The sequence below is a fragment of the Pseudoliparis swirei genome, chromosome 9 (assembly GCF_029220125.1).
Source record: "Pseudoliparis swirei isolate HS2019 ecotype Mariana Trench chromosome 9, NWPU_hadal_v1, whole genome shotgun sequence".
NCBI classification, from domain to species: Eukaryota; Metazoa; Chordata; class Actinopteri; order Perciformes; family Liparidae; genus Pseudoliparis; species Pseudoliparis swirei.
Window position 1 is genome coordinate 22,921,983 of NC_079396.1, and position 27,824 is coordinate 22,949,806.

Sequence of the window (27,824 nt, forward strand, 5' to 3'; positions counted from 1 at the left end):
GGCAATGCAGTCGAAAGCAGTGTTTACAAGCACTTTGAGAAGAAAGAAAAAAGGAGGCGCTCATCTTATTCAAGCTCTCGCAGCAACCTTCATGTGAGGAGTCCGAGAGCGCCTGCTATGATCTCTTTGCACAGGTGTATTTTAGAAATCGGAAATACTTTCAACAAACATTTTTTTTTCCACTCGTCTCCGCACTGTGTGCTGGTGATATGTCATGATCAAAAGTTCAGCGTCAGAGTTGAATATAGAGAGTGTAGCAAACTTTTTTTTTCTTTTTTTTTGAAGTGGTGTTCGGGGACTTTGGGGAGGATGCTGCAAAGGAGAGAGATGCTCTCTAGAAATGGTTGCTTTCTTTCCCTTGCATATCCTTGGACCCCTTGCTGCCCGCCCTTGTCCCCCTCCCCCAGCAGCACGATCTCAGCGGTATTCACATGACGGAGCAGCTCTTGGACTTGTCCTTGCTGAAGGTGGAGGAGAGCAGCGCCGTCTTGCTGGGCAGGTGCAGGAGTCTCTTTGAGAGGCGGCGGACGGGGCTGGGTTTATTGGCCGGCTGGAGTTTGTTCATGCAGGCCATCGCCGCAGTACGGAAAACGCTGTGGATGCTCTTCTCTGACGTGAAGGCCGAGCACTCCAGGTAGGCCTGTGCTCCGAGCTGCTTGGCCAAGGACAAACCCTACAGCGGTGGAAGGAAACACAAGTTGAGCTGCGGTAGATTGAAGCGACCACGCCCGGGTCGAGACAGGAGATGGAGACGTCGAGAGGAAGAACGAGTCCCGGGACGAACCTGCTCGTGGGAGACGGGAGCCTGCTTCTGATTGGACAGCTCCATGCGAGTGCATACGTCCGTGCGCAGGTCCGTCTTGCAGCCTATGAGTAGGATCCGTGTGCCGGGACAGAAGTCCTGGATCTCTACTTTCCACTGCAAGGAGAAGAGAGAGTCAAGAAAGGTTGTTTTGTACGTGACAGCAAGAGATCAAGACTGAACACAAGTAAGAGGAAGTTGGAAGATTGTGGCGTTAACATAGCGTGAACACCTTCTTCAGCACGCTGTCCACGGTGTCCGGTCGGCTGATGTCGAAGCACAAGAGCACCGCATCCGAGTCGCTGTAGCAGAGGGGGCGGACGTTGTCGTAGTACGGAGAACCTGCAGAGACAAGGTCAGGACACGCACTTAGGAGCGTCTCCCGCAACGACGCACAACTTGTTGGACACAATTGGCTCAAAACAACGTTGTTGTGAAATGAAGTCAAGTATTCCCTTTGTCAGCAAGCACACGTACACTTAATATCTCTTTCTGTGGTCTGAATCCAGTAGACACTATGATAATGTTCCATCACATTCCACACTTTCACACAGCACAAACACAAACAGTCACACACGCCGCTGCCAAACTGATAAGAGAGCAAATCATCGCCTTCCCACTGACAGGAATCTTTCCAACAAAGTAAACTAACTCACTGAGTCATCGTCATTTCAACTACGACGTCTTTCCACTGTTGGTCAATTGCTAACTTTATTTGCAAAACTTTTGTTTGAGGTAAGTAAAGAAAACAACCTACCAGATGCCCTGTGGAAATAAATCATCAGCCCACTGTCGGATAAACGTTTCAATATTGTTTTGCTTGGCTTCAGTATCAGATAAAGTGCCAACATACAGACACCGTGTCTGAGGCCATTTTAATCTATGAATTTTTAATACAAGAAAATCTACACTACTGTTCAAAAGTTTGGGGTCATCCAGACAATTTCGTGTCTTCCATGAAAACTCACTTTTATTTATCAAATGAATTGAACATTTCATAGAAAATATAGTCAAGACATTGACAAGGTTAGAAATAATGATTAATATTTGAAGTATTAATTTTGTTCTTCAAACTTCAAGCTCAAAGGAAGGCCAGTTGTATAGTTTATATCACCAGCATAACTGTTTTCAGCTGTGCTAACATAATTGCACAAGTGTTTTCTAATCAGATATTAGTCTTCTAAGCCGATTAGCAAACACAATGTACCATTAGAACACTGGAGTGATAGTTGATGGAAATGGGCCTCTATACACCTATGGAGATATTTCATTAGAAACCAGACACTTCCACCTTGAATATTAATTTACCACATTAACAATGTATAGAGTGTATTTTTGATTAATTTAATGTTATCTTTATTGAAAAAACAGTGCTTTTCTTTGAAAAATAATGACATTTCTAAGTGACCCCAAACTTTTGAACGGTAGTGTATATATAAAGAATAGTTAGGTAATTGAAAAGTATTCTTCATCATTTGACATCTTGCAAACACGCTTATTTGCTTTCAAATGGAGAGTTTGAATATAAATGTATTAGCTTAGCACAAAGACTGGAAACAGGGGGAACAGCTAGCCCGACTCGTGGGTTGGATGGTCAACGAAAAATGACGTCTGTACTGTATTGCCACCATAATGCCATCAAATACGAGGTATTTTGTTTTTGGGTGTACAACCCGGCACATAAATAAATGACACCAATGTGTACGCGCGACTTCAGATTGCCGCATTCACACCAATAAGACACATGAGCTACGCGAAAAAGCAATTAATGTTGCCACAGGCTCCGTTTAGACATCCGTTGCAACATAGACTTATCATCTCAAACTTTATTTTATTATAATGATTCTTGACTGACAATAATTGTGTTCTCTTTTCTGCATCCATATTCTCTATCGTAATGATTTAAAACACAGGAGATGAAAATGCACTGGATTTAGGCTGCATTTCTCAGATATCATGCGCAGACACATGATTGGCCCATTCCTTTATTAATCAGACATGACTTTAATGACACTAATAAAGTTATATCATACACTATTCGTCGCCTCACACAGTCAGTCTACACTGATTATTGTCTCCTATGACACCTTAGTTGTGAGAATGTGAATTCTGGTGTGCAGGAAACATATTTTCCTTGCATTTCCATAAATGGCTGAGCTATATGCAGACATACCTTTTCCTTTAATTCTCAGGAAGGCTCCCGGGCTAAAAACAGACTGACAGGATGTCCGCTCTCTATTGTCTTCCCTCCACCTAATCATTCCCCACACACCAACACCAAGATTTAATTTCCTACTCCGGTCCTCGGGGGCCAAATGTGGGAATAGATACTTCTCATAGGCTTCCTCCGAAACCAACCAACAATCGGGTTGTCATGAGGAATTCTCTCCTGGAGGCATAACAATATTTTAACAGCCAAAAGCACCTCCGGTTCACATATTTGACTTAAATCTCTGATCTGGGACATCTTATACAACGACAATCTATCAATAACATCTTCCTTTTTTTTTTTTTAAGGAATCAAAGCAGCCGGGGTGATGTAAGACTTGAGAAAGAGGAGGCAGAGAGATCTAATGAGGACACAACATGGAACACCCACCACCTCCCACACATCAGAAGCCCCCTGCCTGGACACACACACACAACCACACACACACTTCCAGTTTAAGCAAACATTAGCTGATGCAAAAGAAACGGCCTCTTTGCTCTCAAAGGAGGAAAGCGAAGGGATTTTTACAACAGAACGACTGCGTGTGAGACGAGGCTGAAGATGAACTTCTCACATCTGTTTCGGATGTGAAAGGCCATATTTTAAATGAAGACATCACCTGGAGCAAAGTGATGAGAGCTGACAGGATTAGGAAACTAATTGACATTGTTTTGCCAAATATTCTCTTTTTTCAGCTTCTAAATTAGGATTTGCTTTCCTTTCTGGTTTTAAAAGATGGTAAACTAAATATATTTTGGTTTTAGATCATCAACTTTGGCATAAGGAAACTGTTTAAAAAAGAAAAGAAAATTCAATTGAATCTCTGATAAAAAAATATCGTGTAGCCCCAAATGTTATAAATAAAGATAATGAGAATGGAGGATGGAAAGAAACATACATAAAGAGTCTTATGCAATGTTTTCTCCAGAAACGGGCGACTGTCCAGAGAGGTTTTGCTCCGTGGGAGACGAACACACAAACCTACATTAGTTCAGTGAAACCAGCACTGAACTAATGTAGGTTTGTGTTTCACTTACATAAGACCTTTTTTTTTTAGGTAGCACACACAATAAGGCAGTGAGGAGGTCATGCATAGCTCTCTCACACACACACACACACTTGTGCCTTCTGTTCACAGTGGCCGTACGCCACACACACAGATAGTAAAGCAGGACACACACACTTCCATCCCCTGCATGGACGAGGCATTCCCTGCTCCCCTCTGAAACAACCCCTCTGCAGGCCAACTGGCACTGCTCGACTTCCCCTGAGCACAATACCGCCGCTAATATTGTTATGAAATAAATCTATTCTGGAGAAGATTTATTATTGATACCATTTACATAATGTTTCGATATGTTTGAGCTCTGATTATGGTTGAACTATATAAACTGTATGCATTAGGGCTGTAGCCCAGATAGCAGATTGTTTCCCTGATTCATCTTTTTGTCTGCAAAATATCAGAAAATTGTGAAAAGGGGAGATTATTATTTTAAATTCCTTTCATATCCAACAACTGTCGGACACTCAAAGATATTCCATTGACACAGAAAAGCAGCAAATTATAGTCACGGCAAAACCAAGAAAATTTGCATTTTTACTTGAAAATTGACTTGATATGAATAGTAGTTGCTGTTAAATGTCAGTGGATAATGTTCACGTAATGCCTCTGACCTTTGAAAAAAGTCTAGTTATCAAATAGCACATATATTATAAAAAGTTGATTTGATGAAACTTTACACACGTATTTTATAAATAAAGTAGGCGTGGGACATCTTTTTCAGTCACCTTTATCATAAATACAAACTGGATCTGCAATGCATGGCTGATAAATCTATTAGTTAATAGACAGAAAATGTACTGGCCACAAAACCACAACCAAATTATCTTTTAAATTAACATTTTCAAGCAGAAATGCAGAGAATTAGATGATTCCAGCGTCTTAAATATGAGAATTTAAAGCTGTATTCCTTGTTTGATTTTTCATTGTAAACTGATATATTTGGGATTTAAACTGTTGGTCAAACAAAACAAGACATCTGTAGATGTCCCCTTGTTTCAGACGTATTACAGATTATTATCATGATATAGAAAACAATCTGCAGATTAAACGACAATGAAAACGATCGTGACCTGTGGCCCTGAAACACAGTTCGGAGATCAGTGTCACTCCTCTTGGCTTCGACTCAGAAATGTTTGTGTGTGACCGTTTCTAAGTTGCTGTTGTGAGAAGGATTTGCGGGTGGTGTCAGTAGGTTAACATAATGGCATAATGACCTTTAACATACAGAGAAATGATGTAAATACCATCAAGAAAATATCCACCCACGGTAAAGATTCATTCATGATAATAAACTGCTGAAAGCTACAATAAAGCTGTACAGTTTAAATGAGACGGAAGTGAAAAGTTTAGGATTAAACCAGACAGTCAAACTTGGTAGCCTTTAATAGCCGTGGTTGTATTTCTCAAACGGTTTATCTTTGATTGTGTTTTTTTGGGTGTTTGTTTTGACGCTGAACTGTGTGGATTCTGGGTCCCAGACCGTCTCGTTGCTCAGGCAGTGTTGTTTATTGCCGGCACCGATCCACCCGAAGGAGATCTCTCAAACAGATTTCCCGCGAGTGAAAAGCTGCTTAACCGCATCAAAACACGGGACTGGCAGATAGTGACGTCTGGGTTGACACCGTGTGTGAGACAATGAGTGAGACGGAGCCTTGTTGACAGTCGTTACCCGACTCCAGGCCGACTGCGTTGTTGTTGCTGCTGGGAGGGTAAACAAGTTCCAGAAACCAGTCCCTGAAACCCGACTTCTTTATTCGATAGTAATAATTAGTAATAATGATATGCTCAACAAGCAGCTCGGGGGGGATGTTAATCTGGCAAGTGAGTCAAAGAAAGCAAAGGGGGCAGGTGATCAGAGCCTGGCTCTCTGACAGTTGTTTTAAACTCTGGTAATAATATTTATTGTAATATATATATATATATATATGTCGGAGAATAATCCTCACCTGATGTGTCCCAGAGGCTGAGCTCCACACGCTGGTCTTCAAGCTCCATGCAGGCGGTGTAGTTCTCAAACACTGTGGGGACGTAAGTCTAGAAATGGACAATAGAAGAAAGAGGTTTTTCTCAATCACAAATTCACATTGTAATATCTTAAACTGTGGATCAACAGTTAGAGTTTAAAATGGCAGATCTGCCACCAGCAAAATGCATTGGATATGTTAAAACTAACATATGTTAATGTTTGTGCAGGGTTGTTGTTTTTCTAAAATGACTAAAGCAATCCACTACAACAATGTGCTGCTCCTTTTTAATCAATTCATACATTCAGCAGTGCACAAGCATATTAACCTACAATATTTCAAAGATCTTAAAACAGAAGCCCATCAATCCTAATCCGAGAGGATTTTATGTAACCCAGTCTGAGTTACCAAACCTATATGGAAAAAATAGCCCATTGTTAAATATCATATACTACATGTCAATCTATAATGATATATTGGCACCACCATGGGAGTTTGAGAAATTAGATAGATATAAATCAGAAGATAGAGGTTAGAATAAGACTTTATTGATCCACAGAGAGGGGAATGTGGCTGTTGCAGCAGCAGTGACAGACATAAATACAAAATAAATAGAGAATGCAATTAAAAAAAACAGTAAGAGGTATACAAAACAAGAATAGAAAAGTTGAAAAAATAGATTTTAAAAAACAAGGCAAAAACAAAACTACGTGGTAAAGTGACAGTGATTTAATTAATTATAATAATAAGATTAAGATTAAGAGGCCTTCAAGGAATAAGATCATTACATATGCAAACTAAGTGGCGTGCTCGCTAACACAATTATGAACACAAAGAGAAAGAAAATTCCTGTCTGGTCTCCTGGACCCTTGTAAAATGATAAAGTAACACTCATTCTTCCTCGTGGGGGATGAATCGCACAATCTTTAATTTACGTCATGCACATATTGTTCAGTTGCAATAAGAAAAGAAAGAACAAACATATTCAACACATCCCCCCCGTTATTAAATGATGTGTCGTACCTCTGGGTAGCAGTCCTTGGCCAAAACCTGTAACATCGCTGTTTTACCGCATTGGACGTCCCCGACCAGCACGATCTTACAGCGCGCGACACACGGCTGCGCGAGTCTTCTCTCCTTCATGACGCGGAGAGATTCAACCGGCCGAGATATCGGTAACACAAGCGGGAGAGAGTGCGAATAATGTCGGGGTGAAGTTGAGTAAATCCTCAGGGTTGCTCCTCTTCTTCCTCAGGCGGCAAGTGAGGCAGAGCGGCAGTCGATGAGGGAGAATCACTGCGGAACTTTATATTGTCGCGCCGACCAATGAGCGCCGAGGCGGAGGAGGCGGAGGGCAGCGCACGAGGTCATCTGGTGGTAATGGTGGACAGGTCCCCTCAACGCAACACCCAGCAACCTAATGCTGGTAGTGGAGTTGTAGATGTAGCCTCAAGTTGCAATAACAAACGGGAGGAATACTCAAGTGAAAGCCCGGCTCTCAAGATGTAATTCAGTAAAAGTACATCAGTTTGAGCATCCAAATGATGCCTTAAAATAGCCAAAGTAACCTTTCCATTAGGTGAAATGGACCATTTCAGAACCAGATATCATTATTGTCAGTTTTAATAATCATTGAATTAACCAATTTTCAATTCAGTTTAATTATATAGCCCATTTTCACAAATTACAAATGTGTCTTTGAGTGCTTTACAATCTGTACACAAAGACATCCCTATCCCAGAACCTCACATCGGATCAGGAAAAACTCCCAAATAACCCTTCATGCGGAAAAAAGGGAAGAAACCTTCAGGAGAGCAACAGAGGAGGATCCCTCTCCAGGATGGACAAGTGCAATAGATGTAGTGTGTAGAGAAGGACACATTTATGATAATAATATATATTGTTCTATTTGAATATTCAGAATCGGTTACTAAATGTATTATAGTAGATTGAAGAGTTCAATTCTCTCTGATGGAGTGGAGTAGAAGTATACAGTAACCTCCACTTGAATTACTCAAGTAAAGTATAAGTATGTGTAGAAGTCCTTGAGTAAAGACAACTTCCCACCAATACTCAGATCCTTTTAAGTACAGAGCTGCTTTGTTAAAAAAAATATTCATTACAAGTAAAAGACCTGAATGTTAGTTAAGTAATTGGTTAAGGAGTAATTTTATCAAAATGTAGGCCAACTTAAATTATCAAATATATGTTAAAATAGTGTTTAAGTACTGTATATGTGTTTAGTTGGTTATAGTCTGTATGAAAACTACAACATGGTGAATATGTGGTGTAATGTAACCAAAGCACTCTATTCAACAACAATTTTGAGGTGTTTGAGTAATATCATTTTATGTTATTTCCTACTTTGACTCCACTATATTTCCGAGGGATTTATTGTTCTTTTTTCTTTTTACTTAAAGTTAACAGTAAGAACGGGATGACGGCCTCTCATGTCCTCTCCGTGGAAAACCTCATGAGTCTCTGGTTATAGTTCCAACATCTAGTTTTGTTCACAGCTGAACAAACAGAAAAACATCAATCAGATTAATCAAAAAGTTAATATGCTTGTTGTTTTCCTCTTTTGTGAGTATTCTTTGGCGGATGTGAAGTCACATGGCCAGAAGCCATCAGAACGTACCTCACTTGTTATCTGATTTCTATCTGATTAACACATATTCTTTGGGGTTTTCTGACCTCTACATCTTCAGTATCTCAGTTCAGCGGTCAGAGTGCACGTGACATGTCATTTTTGGGGGTTTAAAATGAAAGGGCTACGAAATGGTTTGAGGGAGGATATGATGCAGAAATCCAGCTGTCTAAATGTCCCGCTGAGGACCGTTTTAATGCTTTTTGTGTACATCTCCTTCAGGCCAACCGTGAGTTATAGAGCCATGTGAGGACGCATGCAATTATTTTCACATGAAACATGCGAGTGGCTGCATGCATCCGATGACAGATGGCTCCATCAATCTGAAGTATCAGAGTGTCGGCCATTTGGAGAGGAAGTGGAGCGTGGTGTGCAGAAGATAAAATGGAAAACGATAGTCGCAGAGGGCTCTTTGATGCCCTTAATGTACAGCGTGAAACTCTGGATGAGGACAGGAATCGCACCTGGCGCCTGGCGCAGAGAGGAACAACATAAATTATGTGTCGTGCTTCATTCAGATTTCCATCTTCACATGCATGTACGGCACAATTTAATAACATGCAAACGCCGATTGGCACTGAATGCTTCACTTCCTCGTGCTCCATTGGGTTTAATATCTACGTGTGCGAGTTTCCAAACACTGAGTTACAAACTTGCATGTAAACGATCTTAAATGTGTTTCACAACCGTCGCTGCTTATCTTTTATCAGGTGGCCTTTTCGTGAATGGAGTATTTATTGTTTGAAACTTACATATTGAACTGTTTGCAGAAGAACCCCCCCCCCACACACACATTATTTACATAGTGAGTGAGTTTAAAGTTCCAAAATATCTCAATAGCAGTTGGATGGGTGGATGTGTCATGGTCCCGAGTGGATGTATCACCTGGACTTTGATGATACCCTGACTTTTTAGTGAAATGTCTCAACAACTGTTGGATTGATTGCCATGATATTGGGTAAAAAAGTAATGTCCCCCAGGGAAAATATTTATCGGTTTATGACTAAATACAAGCAAAACTAATAACCTTCTCATGAGCCTCAGCTGCATTTTGTGTTGAGGGCAAATTAGAAAATGTTAGCGTGGTAACGCGCTAAACTAAGATGGCTGTGGACTTCCTACACCATATCTGGATTTAACAAGCGAATTAGTGAGTTTAAGACGTGCTGCTCGGCATGTTTCAGATCGTTGGAGTGAGACATGCTAGCTGGTTCCTCCCTTTCCTGTCTTGTTGTAACATTAAGCTAATCGCCACCCGGCTAAAGCTCCATAGTTAATGCAAAAACACAAGAGTGGTATCAATGTTTTCATCTCGTTGTTGGAAAGAAAGTGATTTAACATATTTTCCAGAAAAGCCAAACTATTCCTTTTAGCATCATTTAACAGCGTGAGGACATTCCTGATGCAGGCTATAAACATCTGCACCACCAAACAGGGTTGAGCAACGTGAGCCTTGCAGACTCAGTTGAGAGGATTTCCATTGACCGATGGATCCCCAACGAATTTGTGATGAAAGACGACAAAACTCTGAGATGGTGGCACACTTCGGTAATCTGAAAATGCAGTGACTTTTATATCATCCTCAAACTCCTCCTGTACAGCGAACACGATGACCTGGCGCTGCTGTACATGCTCCATGGACATGTTTCACCTTACCTAACTGACATTTACTGTGTGTGTGTGTGTGTGTGTCTGCTTGTGTGTGTGTGTGTTACTCATGTTGTGAGGACATCCATATGGGGACTCGCCTTTCTTTTGCGGACAAAATGGAAGTCCCATAATGTCAATTATTACATTTTAGGGATGAATAATTGGTGGAAGGTAAGGTTTTATGGTTAGGTTGAGGTAAGTAGCGGTCAAGGTTAGCGTTAAGGTTAGTCTCCGGCTTGTTAGACCATACAATGTGCTCCTAAGTGGCAGAAACCCAACTCTATGCATGTGTGTTGTCTGTCTGTGTGTGTGTGTGTGTCAGTGGACGTTTGTGAGCCGTATCTGTTATACCAAGCTCAAGTACAACTGTACCAGGAGCTACTGCACTACTGCACGCCATGTGCATTAATTTGCCGCAAAAATTGCAAACATCGGTATTGTGGCTTTAGAGTGTTAATCCGAAATCCATTTCAGATAATTGCAAAGAAAGGACTAACCACATCCCCTTTGGCATGCAGCGAAATAATTTGCATAATCAAAGAAAGACGTGGTTGAGAGCTTTTTCATTATTTAGAGCAGGGTATGATTTAAGAGTATTACCATAAACACAAGTGCAATCATCAAGTGGAAATGTATTGGGATGCTTGTCTATTAATTGCTCTTGAACATGGCACAGTGCAGTGATTGATGCTGCAGAGGGGAAAGTAGTTTGTTACCCATTGAGAACACAGGTATTTCACATATGGAGTATATTATGCTCACAGCTGGGTAATTGGAGCAATATATATTCACTGTCAGTGTATACCTGTCTGACTATCGTGAACAACTAAAAGGATTAACTACAGTGCATAAGAATGGAGGTTTTCAGGTTCGTCTGTTGTGCACTAAAAATATTAGTTTTGTTTCTTAAAAGCTACATACTTACATTTCACATGCTGCAAGTTAAGATGTAAATATGGAAGATAGAAAAAGGTTTACTTGCACAATGTCTTGCCATTTTTTTCGAATTTAAATTTGTGTGAAATAAAGAAGAGGCGTGGAAGGAAACTATACAGAGAGGCTTTAATGACAATAATGGACAAGTTAGAAGAAGAGAGAGAATGAATATGTTTGTAGAACAACTCACATTTCATGTGCAGACGCGACGTGACTGGTATTTTATATCAGAAGTACAATAACTGACGAGAGCTCTTATCGCTGCTCAGCCTTCAACCTGCAGTGTGAACAGCACCACTTCAGTCAGATGGAGTTTGATGCTCCGGTTGGAAATACAACGGTAAAGAAAAACGCACATCATTATTAAGCAATGAGTTTTGCCACTAGACTGCTAGTAGGACAAAAAGGGGCACCACCACTTCCCTTTTTGTCTTGAAGTGCCCTTTTCAAATGTCAGAGCAAAGGGTGTCATTGTGCATTGCATACAAGTCTATCTGAATGAAAAGGGAATGGCACACATTATCATAAAGGTAGCAAAAATAAACAAACAACAGAAGACGGTTGTGTGAAAAAAATAAGCACATCTCGACCTGCATCCAACGCCATTTCTTAAACCAGGGAGGTGTCCTTTTTGTTTTTCCCCTCTTTCCTGTAGTATCTGTGTATCTTCATTCATCTTTTGTTTTGACTGTATTTTGTTCTCGAAAATAATCGTGTAATTAAGTACCATTTATCTCCCATGCTGAAAATTACCATCACATTCTCTGTAACAAGTCTCAGTGTGGCAACTCTATATTCTTATGAAACCGTACTGCCCTCTAAAGGTGATATAATTAAATTACAGTCTCAACAAAGCCATTACGTCAGAACACATTTAATAGGATCCAGTGTTTCTGTTGTTGTTGCTTAAAATAATACTTCTCTGAAACGACAGCTTACGAAAAAGAGAGTCTTACAAGTTCCCCCAAAATTCCCAGCAGACCAATCAGTTTAATTATGTATATATTGACATTTTTTTCAAACTAAAAAAATGTACCCACTGCATTTTATCTTCGTGATTAACGTTATGTTTTCAGAATTCCTATTTTGTATTATTTTTATTTTTATTTAATGAATTGATGTATCATTGTATTAATTCCCCTGTCACATTTACAGTGGGGATGGATCATATAATTTGCAGCCCAATAATTGTCAAGATTTGTTCATTTTGTCAGAGATCCATTGAAACTCAAAAACTATCGTGTTTTACACATCCAGTTCTAGATGAAGTTCGACATTCATATATAACCTACAGTATATTGAGACATTTAGTCCATTGTCCTCTTTTTTTAGTTATTAATTGAGAACATATTTTAAATATAAAATGTATCTTTCCCTCCCCATTTTTCGATTTGTCTCTAATGCTATTTTTTCTTCCATTTATTTGTATTACTTCTATTAATAAAATTGGGTCAAATGACGACATGTCCCATGATTCTCTCACCAGCCGACGACACTTCCGTCTCCATTTCCGGTCTCGGCGAATTTCAACGAACATTTTATATAGTAGAGCTCAACAATCAAATTCTACTACCTCGTCACTAATTGTCTTTACTTTTCCTCACCGGGTGATCCAACTGAGACGTTAATTGGGAAAAAATATCGATTACTTACATAAAAAAAGCACTTCCGCGTTTGTATGACGTCACTAGCTCATCTTCGTTTTCATTGGTTCATCGCCTCCGCTTGAGAGAGTTTCCCGCGCGACGCTCGGCGTCAAACAACACACGGAACCGTCAGCCCGCAGCGGGAGAAAGCTCGCTTATTGTTGGCACTTCAACGTAGAATAACGGTCCTATTTTGTCAGAAAATGTCATCCGCAAATTATGACTCGGCCTGTTTGCCGGACTTATTACCGCTGTACTACCGACGGCTGTTCCCCTTCTCCCAGTTCTACCGCTGGCTGAACTACGGAGGAGGTGAGTGTGCTGTTGCGACAGGGCGCGTGCAAGCTAAAGTAAGATTAGCAGGTTAAAACACTGCAGCCTTAACCAGTGTTTTGTATCTGAGATTTAGCTGTTGCTTATGTTGGAAACATGGAACTATACTGTCTCGCTTGTTCCTCTATTATTACTACTATACTATTACTCACATACGGGGACTAATATATATATGGTATATATATATACTGTTTTTTTCTATAACCTCAGTGCAGAAGAACTACTTTCAGAATCGAGAGTTCTCCTTCACACTCAAAGATGACATCTACGTCCGCTACCAGTCGTTCAGCACGCAGACCGAGCTGGAGAAGGAAATGCAGAAGATAAGCCCTTACAAGATTGACATAGGAGCCATTTACAGTCACAGGGTGAGACTGCATGCATCTGCTTTCACATAGTGTGAGTGTGTGTCATCACAGATATATATCATGGATAAAGCTACACCTGTTTGCCGCCCACAGCCCAATCAACACAACACCGTGAAGTCGGGGACCTTCCAAGCCCTGGAGAAGGAGCTGGTGTTTGACATCGACATGACGGACTACGATGATGTCAGAAGCTGCTGCAGGTGAATTAATCGAGTGGTTTATTGAGTTGAATTTTAGGATCTCTTGACGGTCACATCACTGAGCTAACGTAAACTCTCATTTTAGTGCTGCAGACATCTGCTGCAAGTGTTGGACCCTGATGACCATCGCCATCCGCGTCCTAGACAGAGCTCTTCGAGGTTTGTTTGTTTGTTTGCCATACACTTTGTGTTATCTTCTGATTTTCTGCCGTATTCACAACGAACACTTTTTTTTCCTCATTTATTTTAATTTGTGTATTTTTCTAGATGACTTTGGTTTCCAGCAGCTGCTGTGGGTTTATTCTGGCAGGAGAGGAGTGCATTGCTGGGTGTGTGATGAAGCTGCCAGGAAGCTCTCGGTAACGGCACGCTCTGCAGTTGCAGAATACCTCAGCCTGGTTAAGGTAACAGTATTTTACCTTTTTTATAGACAAGATTAGAACAGATGTATGTATTAGCAGCAGAGTTCTGTATTCAGCATTGTGTGTTTCAGTGCATTTCTCTCAGCTCAAATAGAGCCCAAGCAATAAATTGACCAACTTATTTCAGATAAATTGGCATGAATGGTGACTGATAAGTTACAGAAAATGGTAGTTAAAAACAAAGAAACTGCAATATATATATAATATTTTTTTTGGAATTCAATAAATAATTATATGAAATAACTACACGGTTTTGTATACTTGTGTGATACTTGACAAATGAAAAGTACTGAACATTTTAAACTTTAATAAAGAACTTTAGTGCAAAATTAACACATTTTCAGAGAAATCTGACTCAGTATGTGCTTGTTATCATTCATTTAAACAATGTATTTGTCTATGATGATAACTATAAGATTTCCATACAATACGATTCTATCATATTTTAATAATCTGATCAGATTAATCGATAATAAAAATAAGGGTTAGTGAATCCCTATAAGCATGACCACAATATAAAAAAAAAAGCTATTATCCAAGTTATGTCAGATTTTTCGTTTATTAATTTTTTTCCTTCTCTTTTCAATAACCATGAGTGCATTCTTTTTCTTCTATTCACTGCTGTTTCACAGGGAGGTGATGAGACGGTGAAGAAAGTTGTGCTCACAGATCCAATTCATCCTTCTATCAGGTGAGAATCCGATCCTCTTTCGGTGGAGGTCAGTTTTGAAGCTGTAGACGTTTCTCTAAATGTAACGACTGTCTCTGGGTTTGTTGCCTCGGACAAATCTTACGTATTCAAGGGCTTTGAGAGTCTTGTACCTGTGATCTCAACAGAGAGTCTTTGGTGTTTGTGGAGCAATACTTTCCCCGGTACGCGCTACAGGATCAGGACATACTGGGCCGCAAGGAATCTGTAGACAAAGTGTTGGCGCTGATGCCTGAAGATATCCTTTTTTAGCTCATGGGCAGAGAGAGGGAGAAAAATAATTCTGATGTATGAGAACTGAAATACGTGATCTCTTCATCTAACTGGTCTTGACCTTAACTCCAGCGTTTACATGTGAGAAAAGAATTACAGCAGGACTTCCAGAACGAGAAGAAACCAGAGAACCGGTGGAAACTGGTGATGGATCAAGCCATAAGGAAACGGGTTCGTGGTTCTGTTTGCATCACATGGCGACAGTTATTTAACCCTGAATTGATTTTAAAGAAAATAATATTACAGCGAGAAGCTTCATGATGACACGATCTCCCTTCCCCCAGAGCACTTCCAAAAAGAGCCTCCACTTTGAGAAAGAGATCATGCTGCAGTATTGTTACCCGCGGCTCGACGTCAACGTCAGTAAAGGGGTGAACCATTTGCTGAAGAGTCCCTTCAGTGTCCATCCCAAAACCGGTGAGCATCAATGTAACGGGACTTAATCAACACGGCGTGTTGAATGCACCGCAGACGGTCTCACCGTGACTGCTCTCTCTCTCTTGATCTCGGGCCAGGGCGCATTTCTGTTCCCATGGACCTTAAAGAATTAGAAACGTTTGATCCTTTTGCTGTGCCCACAATCAGGTGAGCGGTAATTTGACGTTCTCTCATGAATCTATTTTGATATATTCGTCAGAGCTGATGTTATTACCCGTTTGTTTTTTCTCGTTTCCAGTCAGATCTGTGAGGAGCTGGATCGACCCAAGACGGGCGAAGAGGAAGAGAAGTCAGAGGACGCCAAGGAGAAGGAAAACGAAAAGGACGCGGCCGAGAAACGAAAGATCAGAGGTGAGATTCAGACATCTAAAGGCTCAGTGCGTCACAGAGGAGTTTATAAATAAGTCAACACAAGGTCTCAAAACGAAGCCAATGTGATAGATCAACTGACATGATGAACCTCAATTACATGTTCTTTGATATTAAAAACAGGATGATGTGAACCCAGGGATTTTTTTGTTTATTTTAAATCATCTGAGCTACTAAAACTCCATGTCTGACTGCTGCTATAGTACAGACATAGCGTTTTTTATAGTTCTTAATTTATATGTTGTCAAATTGTTGTTGTTGTTGTTAGCTGGTATGCAGTTTATTACTTTAATTACTGCAATAAATGTTAAGTTGGACAAGAGAGAAACGTACTTTCAGATCTTCTGTATGTTTGCACAAATGGAAGAAGTTACCAAGCTGACTTTAAACTTTGACTTTGAATTGAAGAATGTTTCGGCTCGCTGATTGTCCTTTTCTGGCCAGATTACAAAAGAACGAGCCTGGCGAAGTATGTGAAATACTTTGATCAGTTTCTGGATGGGATGGCTCGCTCGTGGAAAGGAGAACTTCTCAAAAAAAGTGGTATGTATTATTCGAAGTGGGTGAAATGAGGTCAGAGCGACTTTTTTCAAGTTCTTTCATGTAATGTTTTTTTGTTTTGGTTTTAGATCTTCAGAAAGACTTCTGAACTGGATCAACAACAAAGAAGCTATGCAGAAGACCACTTGTTAATAGCTCCCCATGACTTAATCTGATATGTGGGAATTATACATATAAGACTGATGCATTTATATAAAAATGTCTCCTTACTCAAGGATTGTCCTTCCACGATACCAGTGTAATGTTGTTTGTCTGTTATTTTTCTATTGTACAGTCATTTGTGAAAATAAACTTGATATTTCAACTTTTTCAAAGTCTTGTATTGAATTTACTTTTAATATGACCAGAAGATATTTAGCAGATTTAGTTTTAGAAGGCATAGCAAGCAGCTAGGTTAGTTTGACCGATTGATAAAACATTTTTTTTAACCCTCCTGTTACCTTAGGGTCAATTTGACCCCATTCAATGTTTAATGTCGGTGTTCTTTCGGGTCAATTTGACCCCAGGCTGTTTTTCACTGTCAAACGAGAAATATCAACTTTTTTATATATTTAAAGGGCTATTTAGGTAGTCAACAAACAAACATAAAGTACCTCACACTTAAACTTGGGAAACAATATTAATTCTAATAATTTTCTGGAGGTTTTAATTGCTGGGGTCAAATTGACCCCAAGGGTAAAATATGTCAGTAAATATAAAGGTAACAGGAGGGTTAAATGTGTACATTTTTCACTGATAAAAATGTGGGTGGGAAATCAGGGTTAAAGCTCCCCAGATTTTGTGGGATTAATTTGCTCCTTCACAACTGCAGTCATCCAGGTTTTGTCGATTGTAAATTTAAACTATTCTGTAAATACTAACCACATTAGAGGTTTTGTTACATTTTTGCCTCATGTGACACACGGGACAGTGTGAAGCGTTATGTCTCGTATTCCCACCCTGAATGTGTTTTTGTTTTTATTATTGGCATCTGATTAAACTTCAACTCATGAGTGTTCTGTATTATCACAGGCACAAGGGCAGATACAGGAGAACATTCCTCTGGCCAGATCCTCAAATTGAACACCATCAATAAATGTTGCACCACTTTCACTTAATATACACTTTGATACACTTATTTCCTTTATTTAAATTATTAAATGTAATATGTCCTGCCATGCTTTATTATTTTATTTAATGTATATATTGTAAACATGCATGCTGCTGCTGCTTCAAACAAATTACCCCCTGTGGATGAATAAAGTATCTATATATCTATCTATCTCTTGATCTCTTGTGCTGCAATATTACTAAGCACATTTATTTGTGTACACTTTCTATAATAAGGAAATAGTTATTTCAAGATACAGGCTTTACATATGTAAGGCAATGAATACAGTGCATCCGGAAAGTATTCACAGCGCTTCATTTTTTCCACATTTTGTTATGTTACAGCCTTATTCCAAAATGGATTAAATTCATTATTTTCCTCAACATTCTACACACAACAACCCATAATGACAAAGTGAAAACTGTTTTTTGCACATTTATTAAAAATAAAGAACAAAAACATAACATGTACATAAGTATTCACAGCCTTTGCTCAATACTTTGTTGAAGCACCTTTGGCAGCAATTACAGCCTCAAGTCTTCTTGGGTATGATTCCACAAGCGTGGCACACCTATTTCTGGGCAGTTTCTCCCATTCTTCTTTGCAGAACCTCTCAAGTTCCAACAGGTTGGATGGGGAGTGTCGGTGCACAGCCATTTTCAGATCTCTCCAGAGATGTTCAATCGGGTTCAAGTCAGGGCACTGGCTGGGCCACTCAAGGACATTCACAGAGTTGTCCCGAAGCCACTCCTGTGTTATCTTGGCTGTGTGCTTCGGGTCGTTGTCCTGTTGGAAGATGAACCGTCACCCCAGTCTGAGGTCCAGAGCGCTTTGGAGCATGATTTCATCGAGGATGTCTCCGTACATTGCTGCATTCATCTTTCCCTCAATCCTGACTAGTCTCCCAGTTCCTCCCGCTGAAAAACATCCCCACAGCATGATGCTGCCACCACCGTGCTTCACTGTAGGGATGGTATTGGCCAGGTGATGAGCAGTGCCTGGTTTCCTCCAGACATGACGCTTGGCATTCAGGCCAAAGAGTTCAATCTTTGTTTCATCAGACCAGAGAATTTTGTTTCTCATGGTCTGAGAGTCCTTCAGGTGCTTTTTTGCAAACTCTAGGCGGGCTGTCATGTGCTTTTTACTGAGGAGTGGCTTCCGTCTGGCCACTCTACCAAACAGGCCTGATTTGTGGAGTGCTGCAGAGATGGTTGTCCTTCTGGAAGGTTCTCCTCTCTTCATAGAACGCTGGAGCTCTGTCAGAGTGACCATCGGGTTCCTGGTCACCTCCCTGACTAAAGCCCTTCTCCCCCGATCGCTCAGTCTGACTGGGCGGCCAACTCTAGGAAGAGTCCTGGTGGTTCCAAACTTCTTCCATTTCCGGATGACGGAGGCCACTGTGCTCATTGGGACTTTTAATGCTGCAGAAATCTTTCTGTACCCTTCGCCAGATCTGTGCCTCGATACAATTCTGTCTCGGAGGTCTATAGATAATTCCTTGAACTTCATGGCTTGGTTTATGCTCTGATATGCACTGTCAACTGTGATACCTTATATAGACAGGTGTGTGCCTTTCTCAATCAACTGAATTTAGCACAGGTGGACTCCAATCAAACATCTCAAGGATGATCAGTGGAAACAGGATGCACCTGAGCTAAATGTTGAGTGTCATGGCAAAGGCTGTGAATACTTATGTACATGTTATGTTTTCGTTCTTTATTTTTAACAGATTTGCAAAAATTTGCAAAAAACAGTTTTCACTTTGTCATTATGGGTTGTTGTGTGTAGAATGTTGAGGAAAATAATGAATTTAATCCATTTTGGAATAAGGCTGTAACATAACAAAATGTGGAAAAAGTGATGCGCTGTGAATACTTTCCGGATGCACTGTAGACTTGTCTCCCCAACGCTATGTACAGTATATAAATGAGTTGAAATGACCTCTAGATAGATATAGATAGATAGATACTTTATCAACCGATTCCATTGCGATGAAAGGTACATTTTGCATTCTGTACTTCAGAATATTTTTACTTTACTTGCAGTGGTGTGGTTACATTGTTGTATTAATGCGTTTACTCGAACCAACCATCACCTGTTTTCTAGTAACAGATGGCAGTTGGTTTGACAGACATTCGTAGTAGAAGTATAAAGTACCATAAAATAAGCAAATACAAAGTACAAATACTAATGTAATGTAGTACTGTAGTTTAGTCAAAACATTTTTATCAAGAAGCTAACGTCTTGAGCACTACCGTATGTCGATGTAATAATAATTTATATGTAAAAAAGAAGACTGCTTGGTGTCTTTTAAATAACCCGGAAGTAGAAACATCCACTCTAAACCGGATATTACTGTGAAACGGAGGTCAGGAGTTCTCTCTCACAGCCATCTTGGATATAGCGTCCTGAGTCGGTAAGTGCCTCCGCGAATAATCCGACATCATCCACCCGTTTTTCATACATCCCCGTCCGTATTATTCGTTTCACGCGTTAAAGTAAAGTAGTTTCATCGGGCCGGCGCAGATATGTGTTCTCTTTCGTCCCTTGGGCCACCGATATACGTCCCGTTGTCCCTCTTGATTACCTGCTCAAAATGGGGGAACATGACTTCCACTTTACCAGCAGGCACTCAGGGCCCCAGTGGGCTGTGTGGACGTTGGTGTGAGGGTTTAAGTGTGTGATAATAAAACATGACGGTAGTCTGCGTTACTTGTCGTTAGCGTCCCCCGGGCGTCAAAAAATGGTTGAAAGCATTTGCCTAACGTGAGCTAGACGGACCTAGCAAAAGCATGGGCTCAGTCACCTGCTCTAACTGCGAGTCTATTATGAATGAGCTAACGTCGGTAATCCGCCACGTTTGTTTTTACACCACTAACTATTACTTTAAAAATATTTGTATTTTGCTAATAAACTGTTTTCATCCCCAGGAACCATGCCCGGTGAAGCCACAGAAACGGTCCCTGTTACTGAGCAGGAGATGCAGCAGCCTCAAGTAGAGACCGGTTCGTATATTTACACTTCTCATAAACATGCATGTAATATGCAAATAAATAGAACAGGTGGTCCTGGATCTCAAACGAGTGAAATGTTCAACGAATGGCCATCTGCGGAAGGTTATTTGTTGAGTAGAGGAGCAATAGTGCATGATGGGACAGTTATTTGCTTCATGGCGTTGACTGCCTGGCTGGACACTGAGCTGATAGAACAGGTGACGGTTATTTTCACTGTCACACAGCCATGTGTTGAGATATTTGTAACGGTTTACCCACTGAGGGAACTGCAGTGGTGGTATTGTTTGGCTCTGTGTTGAAAAGAGTAATCCAGGACCCCTCTTTTTATTTACACAAACTCACAATGGTGTGTGGTGACTTGCACTGACAACTGGATTTAGCACACAATGCATGGTGTTGTGTGTCTGTGTTTATTGTCTTCCCTGTGCACAAAAATGCTGTCAACACACTTTGCATAGATTAAAAGTTGCCTATTTCCTTTGAGCTATTCAAATAAACTCGATGTGTATTTTTAGGGAATGAAGTTATTTCTTGTTGTATTAAGATAGCATCAAAACGTACATTTCTAATGTTGGACATCATTTGAAAGTCGTCTGAATATTGTGAATCTTTTATGACCAAAATAAAATATCTGGTGAAAAAAGTGATCAATGGACTTGTTAGTGTTAGTTTAGATCTGTTATCCTGGATGTGTTTTGAGTATCATGTTAGAAACTGTAACAATTTACCCATAATTCTCAAATTTCATTTACTTTTATATATTTTTCTTTGTCTAGTGTTGGAAACGTGGACTTAACATCACATCATTGTTTGGAAACACAAACTCCATTGCAACACAATACTCCAGTGCCATTCAGATGACGTTTGAGAGAACGGCGTAATAATCGTGTCCTAAATGGCAATGGATAGGTAAAATACTGATTCGGCTTCAATTTAGGCCTGCGCAGTTAATCTAATCGATTTTGTCTTCCCACAATTAAATGAGCACGATCGCCTGCGATGTTGACTGTTTCACCTCTGTGAGCTTTACAGTACCTCTCGTCTGGACCTTGCTGGACCCTGCTGCGCCCTCTCTCCCTGTGGGAAGAAATAGTGCTCCCTGCGTCAAGTCAAAATAATTATAATCATAATTTTGGCCATCATTTAATAGCCCTTTAACCCTGGTTGGTCACGACTGGACATTTCTCAGAATAAAATAATGCGATGGTCATTAATTCATAGAGATTGTTTTTTTCTCGCCCTCTTTTCACAAAATGCAAACTATAATGCTCTTATCTTTGAATAAAAGGCCTTTGAAATAAATTGAAAAGTAATTTGGGATGTTCAGTACTGGCTCCATGGACTTTGCTTTGGATCATTACAATGATGAACACGTGCTGTGCTGCCTAATCAATTCAAGGCTCTAGTAAATGCATAGCTTATTTTCATGCAAAGTTATGCATAGATCTTCTGGTGTTTGTCACATGGACACTGCATGGGCTTGGGATGCGGGATTATTTTCTTCACTGCACCTAACGCCTCCCTTTTTATACTTTGGCCAACCAATAGCCAATAACACGCCTTACTTTATTCACAAACTCCTCGTTTCTGTCCACATGTGGAGCACAATTTCTTTCTCACTTCGTGGTGCATTCCTGATGACTTTGAATTGGTCTCAAAACAATTGTCATTGCCCTTCCCCCTGTTACTCCTGTTGGTTTTCCTTAATCGGCTATAGGAGAATTGAATTCTTCTGCTCCTCCTGAGATGGCCATCCATGTGAGCAATGCTCACAGCAACGGAGAACTGCAGAATCCTCCCGAAACCTCCCCAGAAGAATCTAGTGGTCCGACTCCTGCTGATCAAGTAAACGGTGTAGCTGCTGCGACTCAAGAAATGGCCGCTTGCGCCGAGACCGGGTTGGCGGCAACACCTGTCCCAAATCCGGAGACGACTGCTGATCCAGCAGGGGCTTCAGCTGACCTTCCAGTTCATGAAGAGTTTGTGCCTTTGGCTGATACTCCCATTCTTTCTTCAGAAGAGCCACATGCCACAGCTCCAACTGTAGAGGTAGAAAGTCAGGAGTCTGTTGTTGCTGCTGAAATATCGGCCTGCCAAGACGTGGAGCAGATTTCTGTTGATGCAAAAGTCCCCGAAGGCGAGGCTAGTGCCGTGGCAGAAGAAATACCTTGTGATCCAAAAACATCCGCCCCTGAAGAGGTCATTGCAAATGGTGAAGATGTGAAGGCAGCTGATGCCCCAGTGTCGAGGAATCTTTTGCTGGACGCAGCTAAAGCATTGCCTTGTGAAGTGAATGTCACCGTGGCCACTCAAAATGAAGATCTTGATAAAGAAGCTGTAACGCTTCTCTCCAAGGCCATTCAGTCTAAGGAGTCCTCCAAACGTGAAGGCCCACCTCATTCCACTTGCCGCCTGTCAGGTTGGTTTGTCCTGATAAGCAAGCACTCCCCTCCTTACTTTTTGACTCAATCCTATGAGTGCACCTTTAGGCATATTTTTGCCCCGTTGGTAAAATAAGTGGGGAAAAGAGACCGATTCCTTATGATTTTTGTCGTTTGGCCTATTTAGATCTTTTTTCCTCTGCAACTTAAGTGATGTGTGTATATATGCTGGCCTTTTTTATTTGTATCCGTTTTGATGGAAATCTTTTTTACATGAAATATTGAATTGTCGGTCAGTTCTACTTTGAAGCATCTGTTCGTTCAGTGGTAGACTAGCAGGTGGGTTTATGCATCATCGTGATGTGATTTTGAGTTGCACATATAATTTTCCCATTATTCCTAATTGCATCCTGACTAAATACAGAATTTGGTTTCAATTTGGGAACTAAGAAGTGTGGGCTGCATTGTGAGTTGCATTTTGCTAAAGTACAGGTATGTCGTTTTCCTAACCCGAAGGAAAGAGATTGCGTGATTTGTGATCATCTAACCCGCATGAGGAAGACTTCCCGTTGAAAAAAAAAACTTGAAAGATTGCTTTTTTTTTCTTCCTATTCAGCTACACCTGCCCTAGATTCCTCCCAGAAACCTAAGGCGGCTTCAGGCCCGGCAAAGCCCAAAGGCAAAGATGCCAAGGGTGCACAGGGTTCTTCTGCCCCAAAGGCTGTCCCTGGCAGAAGAAAACGTTCCTCTATGTCTGCCTCTTCCTCCTCTCCTACCTCACCAAAATGTACTACTTCTGCTACCCCCCTGTCACCAGTGCCATCTCCCCTAGCTACCTCACCTGGCAGCTCATCTGCTAATCAGGCTACTCGCTTTACCCCCAAAATTGTCAAGGCTGGCAAACAAGGAAAAGCTAAGAAAGCAGAGGCATTTGTGCCGGTTCCTTCCCCTGTGGAGTGCAAAGTGACACCAGCAACTAAACCAGTAGAGGCTAACTCCAAGAAAACTGTAGGTGATGCTAAACCTGCTCCAGTTGAGCCAAACAAACCCTCAGCAGCTGCTGTAAAGCAGGTTGCAGCCCCAGCTGCTTTTAAAGTGACATCAACACCTGCTGTAGCAGCTCCAGTTTCATTTTTAGATACTCTTGCATCTAGTCCCCCCACATCAGTTGAGTTCAAGACTGTTTCATCTAAATCTGCTGCTGTTATTGCAGCTGCTGATGATGATCTCCCTCCACTTATCCCACCTGAGAAGCCAATTCAAATGCCAGAACCTGTGCCCTCTGTAGAGGTTACTAAGGTAGCAACCAAACCCAAGACTAATATTAAATTGGTTGCTGAAGCCTCAACTGCAGCTGTTGAGGCTGTTAAACCAGCTCTCATCGAAGCGCCTAAGGCAGCCCCAGCCAAAATTGAGGCTGTTCAGCAGCAGACCTCAAGCAAAATCGATCCCATTGAGGCTGATGAGGCTAAACCCGCTCACGTTAAGGCTGCCAAGGCCGTTCCTGTTGAGTCCGCCACGCCTGTTCCCGTTGAGGCCGCTAAACCCAAGCCAGCTCCCGCTGAGGTCGCCAAGCCCAAGCCAGCTCCCGTTGAGGTCGCCAAGCCCAAGTCCGCTCCCGTTGAGGTCGCCAAGCCCGCTCCCGTTGAGGTCGCCAAGCCAGCTCCCGTTGAGGTCGCCAAGCCCAAGCCAGCTCCCGTTGAGGTCGCCAAGCCAGCTTCCGTTGAGGTCGCCAAGTCCGCTCCCGTTGAGGTCGCCAAGCCCAAGCCCGCTCCCGTTGAGGTCGCCAAGCCAGCTCCCGTTGAGGTCGCCAAGCCCAAGCCAGCTCCCGTTGAGGTCGCCAAGCCAGCTTCCGTTGAGGTCGCCAAGCCCAAGTCCGCTCCCGTTGAGGTCGCCAAGCCCGCTCCCGTTGAGGTCGCCAAGCCAGCTCCCGTTGAGGTCGCCAAGCCCAAGTCCGCGCCCGTTGAGGTCGCCAAGCCCAAGCCAGCTCCTGTTGAGGTCGCCAAGCCAGCTCCCGTTGAGGTCGCCAAGCCAGCTCCCGTTGAGGTCGCCAAGTCCGCTCCCGTTGAGGTCGCCAAGCCCAAGTCCGCTCCCGTTGAGCTGGCCAAGTCCGCTCCCGTTGAGGTCGCCAAGCCCGCTCCCGTTGAGGTCGCCAAGCCCGCTCCCGTTGAGGTCGCCAAGCCCAAGTCCGCTCCCGTTGAGGTCGCCAAGCCAGCTCCCGTTGAGGTCGCCAAGCCCAAGCCAGCTCCCGTTGAGGCCGCCATGCCCGCTCCCGTTGAGGTCGCCAAGCCCAAGTCAGCTCCCGTTGAGGCTGCTAAGCCAGCCGCTGGGGCAAAACCAACTGCCACTAAGGCCCCTGTGATTTGTACTAAGCCAGTAACTAAGGCTGCATTGGCTGAGGTTAAGGTGGCACCTGCTGAGGTTGCAAAGCCTTCCCAAACCATAGCAGACTCTTTATCTGCTCCCTTAAAACCCACTACAGTCGAGCCTGCTGTTTCTGCCCCAGTTCCCCATAAACTCACATTTGCTGAGGCAGTTGCTAAACCTACCCATGTTAATACTGAGGATGCGGTAATTGGTAAGACTCCTTCTGAACCCATCTCATCACCCAAACCTGCCCCTTCACCTGCTAAAACCCCGGTCAAGGTGGAGCCTGTGATCAAGAACGACAAGGGTATTTTCTTCTTTCTCTCTTTGTGCCATCTGTTTTTCCAACTGCCTCTGCATTCTGGCTACTGCTCAGATATGCGGTTCTTTGTTTTTTACTTTTACATATTCTTTTCTCAAAGATGCTACTTAGTTGTTGACATGGAGGATTCTGTTCTTGGAGATATTTGCGTCGCATACTGTCTGCGATTTTGTGCCGTTTCATGTGTGAGATCATAGGATGTCTAAAAGCCTTTATTTTCTCTATGAAGATGTCTAGTATCGGTGTGTTGAATGTGATATTTGATCGGAGGGACAGTTACTATTTGTTAGTTAAATGGTGGAAATCACAGTGGCCCTTTTGCAACAAAGTTGAAAGTTATTGGAGATTTACATTTTGAATTTTCAATATGTTAGGTGGGTGTATGGTCATCCTAGGTAAAAATGTATCTTGTTTTGAAACACTATTAAACTGCTTGCTTTCATTCCCCAGGATTAAGGCAGTATATTTTATGACTAGAGTATACATTTGTGTAATAGTTGGCATGTTGTGACAATTTTTCTTTTTTTTTAAGGCTCCGGTACTGAATCTGACAGCGATGACTCCGTCCCCGATCTGGAGGAACAGGATTCGGCACAGACACAGACGCAGCAAGCTCAGGTGAGAGTACAGCCTCGTCTTGAATATCGTGTCTGCTTTTGACATGATCCTAAACCGAAAACAACGGGGTTTGTCCTTTTACTCTTCGATGATGATTAACACAGTGACTTTCGTTCTTCTGAGTATCCTGAAGCCAACCTTTCTGTCCTGAGAAGAGGATGTTTTTACAATGACTCGCATAACATCAAGCTCAAGTGATTTACTTTGTTGACATAACATATGGATGAATCTTCTGTCTCATGCAGCTTGCCGCTGCTGCTGAAATCGACGAGGAGCCGGTCAGCAAAGCCAAACAGAGCCGTAGTGAAAAGAAAGCACGAAAGGTAATGAGGGATCTTGGTGTGTTTCAGTAGTCATTTGTAAAAACTTGTCAAAATGTCCACATTTGTAAAATGACTTGTGTTTCTTGCAGGCAATGTCAAAGCTTGGTCTCAGGCAGGTAACGGGGGTCACCAGGGTCACCATTCGCAAGTCAAAGAACATCTTGTTTGTAATCACCAAACCAGACGTCTACAAGAGTCCTGCATCAGACACATACATCGTCTTCGGTGAAGCTAAGGTGTGGAGCCAACATCGATACTAGCCACCTTTTAGTCTTCATCCCTTGTAGCGATTATTGCTCTCGTCCTATCCTTTAAAGCTCTTTGCTGCAAATGTTTTTCCATATAATGTAGTCTTAATATCTCTTTTTACTCGTGTGTTCTCTAGATCGAAGATCTTTCCCAGCAAGCCCAGCTGGCTGCCGCAGAAAAATTCAAGGTACAGGGAGAAGCTGTATCAAACATCCAGGAAAACACACAGACGCCAACAGTACAGGAGGAAAGCGAAGAAGAAGAGGTAAGATGCCGTTTTATTCAAGGGAAGATGAATTCATACACATATACACACTTTTTGGTTTAACATGTAACAAATTATTGCCCGTGTCATTTTTATAGGTGGATGAGACCGGAGTTGAGGTCAAGGACATCGAACTCGTTATGTCACAAGCCAACGTGTCGCGAGCGAAGGCTGTACGCGCCCTGAAAAACAACAACAACGACATTGTCAATGCTATTATGGTAAGACTTCAAAAAACGTTTTGAATGGTGGTAAAATGACTGAGTCGTTATTCAAAAAGCCATTTAAATGGCTTTCGATGATCTCTGTAAACGTGCATAGAGAACTCTTCAGTGATGATTAACACAGTGACTTTCGTTCTTCTGAGTATCCTGAAGCCAACATTTCTGTCCTGAGAAGAGTATCTCTTTATATTGTGGGACAGAACTAGTTGACGTGTATGATAATAAATACATTTTTGTTCCTTTTTGCAGGAGTTGACAATGTAACGGAGCCCCGGAAACAAAGGGTTAAAGAAAGGTTGCTGATTTAAGCTCATTTATACAATTTATACCCAAGATGGAAATAAAGTTGTGGATGATAAATTGAAAAAATTGTTATGTTTC

The 27,824-nt window shown here is 41.7% G+C and overlaps 3 protein-coding genes and 2 non-coding genes across 10 annotated transcripts; 4 read left to right on the forward strand and 1 right to left on the reverse strand.

Moving 5' to 3' along the window:
• Positions 1-268: 268 nt before the first annotated feature.
• On the reverse strand, positions 269-7,306 carry LOC130200164 (rho-related GTP-binding protein Rho6-like). The gene is made up of 5 exons (XM_056424197.1): positions 7,062-7,306; positions 6,021-6,108; positions 1,035-1,144; positions 785-919; positions 269-673 (listed from the first exon to the last, which is right to left on the reverse strand). The coding sequence occupies exons 1-5, from the start codon at positions 7,179-7,181 to the stop codon at positions 428-430; spliced, it is 699 nt and encodes a 232-aa protein (XP_056280172.1). The 5' UTR covers positions 7,182-7,306; the 3' UTR covers positions 269-427.
• A 5,724-nt stretch (positions 7,307-13,030) lies between these two features.
• Positions 13,031-16,898, forward strand: prim1 (DNA primase subunit 1). Its single transcript, XM_056424192.1, has 13 exons — positions 13,031-13,229; positions 13,461-13,618; positions 13,712-13,818; positions 13,904-13,977; positions 14,086-14,222; positions 14,873-14,931; positions 15,078-15,187; positions 15,302-15,393; positions 15,507-15,639; positions 15,738-15,807; positions 15,899-16,011; positions 16,474-16,572; positions 16,659-16,898. Exons 1-13 carry the CDS (start codon positions 13,121-13,123, stop codon positions 16,676-16,678), a joined length of 1,281 nt encoding a protein of 426 aa, XP_056280167.1. The 5' UTR covers positions 13,031-13,120; the 3' UTR covers positions 16,679-16,898.
• Positions 16,899-20,035: 3,137 nt separating this feature from the next.
• Positions 20,036-27,814, forward strand: naca (nascent polypeptide associated complex subunit alpha). 6 transcript variants are annotated; one of them, XM_056424186.1, is made up of 9 exons: positions 20,036-20,096; positions 20,611-20,685; positions 23,692-23,862; positions 26,297-26,382; positions 26,628-26,705; positions 26,795-26,941; positions 27,091-27,219; positions 27,318-27,440; positions 27,693-27,814. In XM_056424186.1, the coding sequence occupies exons 2-9, from the start codon at positions 20,616-20,618 to the stop codon at positions 27,705-27,707; spliced, it is 819 nt and encodes a 272-aa protein (XP_056280161.1). In that variant the 5' UTR covers positions 20,036-20,096; positions 20,611-20,615; the 3' UTR covers positions 27,708-27,814. The 6 variants fall into 6 exon arrangements, with proteins under 6 accessions (XP_056280161.1, XP_056280162.1, XP_056280160.1 ...); XM_056424187.1 differs by lacking the exon at positions 23,692-23,862 and having other exon boundaries at positions 20,054-20,096; XM_056424182.1 differs by lacking the exons at positions 20,036-20,096; positions 20,611-20,685; positions 23,692-23,862 and adding exons at positions 23,870-24,749; positions 24,780-25,749.
• LOC130200207 (small nucleolar RNA SNORD59) lies at positions 26,465-26,538 on the forward strand. The gene has a single exon (XR_008832949.1). It is a non-coding gene; the product is annotated as a small nucleolar RNA SNORD59 (small nucleolar RNA).
• On the forward strand, positions 27,546-27,619 carry LOC130200215 (small nucleolar RNA SNORD59). Its single transcript, XR_008832956.1, has one exon. It is a non-coding gene; the product is annotated as a small nucleolar RNA SNORD59 (small nucleolar RNA).
• Positions 27,815-27,824: the final 10 nt, after the last annotated feature.

Coding starts and splice junctions, on each gene's coding strand:
- LOC130200164 (XM_056424197.1), bottom strand. CDS start 7,181: ATGAAGGAGAGAAGACTCGCGCAGCCGTGTGTCGCGCGCTGTAAGATC. Junction 6,109..7,061: donor CCAAGGACTGCTACCCAGAG/GTACGACACATC, acceptor GTCCATTTCTAG/ACTTACGTCCCCACAGTGTT. Junction 920..1,034: donor TGGACAGCGTGCTGAAGAAG/GTGTTCACGCTA, acceptor TTCTCCTTGCAG/TGGAAAGTAGAGATCCAGGA.
- prim1 (XM_056424192.1), top strand. CDS start 13,121: ATGTCATCCGCAAATTATGACTCGGCCTGTTTGCCGGACTTATTACCG. Junction 15,188..15,301: donor GTTGGCGCTGATGCCTGAAG/ATATCCTTTTTT, acceptor TCCAGCGTTTAC/ATGTGAGAAAAGAATTACAG. Junction 15,808..15,898: donor TTTGCTGTGCCCACAATCAG/GTGAGCGGTAAT, acceptor TCTCGTTTCCAG/TCAGATCTGTGAGGAGCTGG.
- naca (XM_056424181.1), top strand. CDS start 24,339: ATGCCAGAACCTGTGCCCTCTGTAGAGGTTACTAAGGTAGCAACCAAA. Junction 26,706..26,794: donor GTGAAAAGAAAGCACGAAAG/GTAATGAGGGAT, acceptor TGTTTCTTGCAG/GCAATGTCAAAGCTTGGTCT. Junction 27,220..27,317: donor AGGAAAGCGAAGAAGAAGAG/GTAAGATGCCGT, acceptor TCATTTTTATAG/GTGGATGAGACCGGAGTTGA.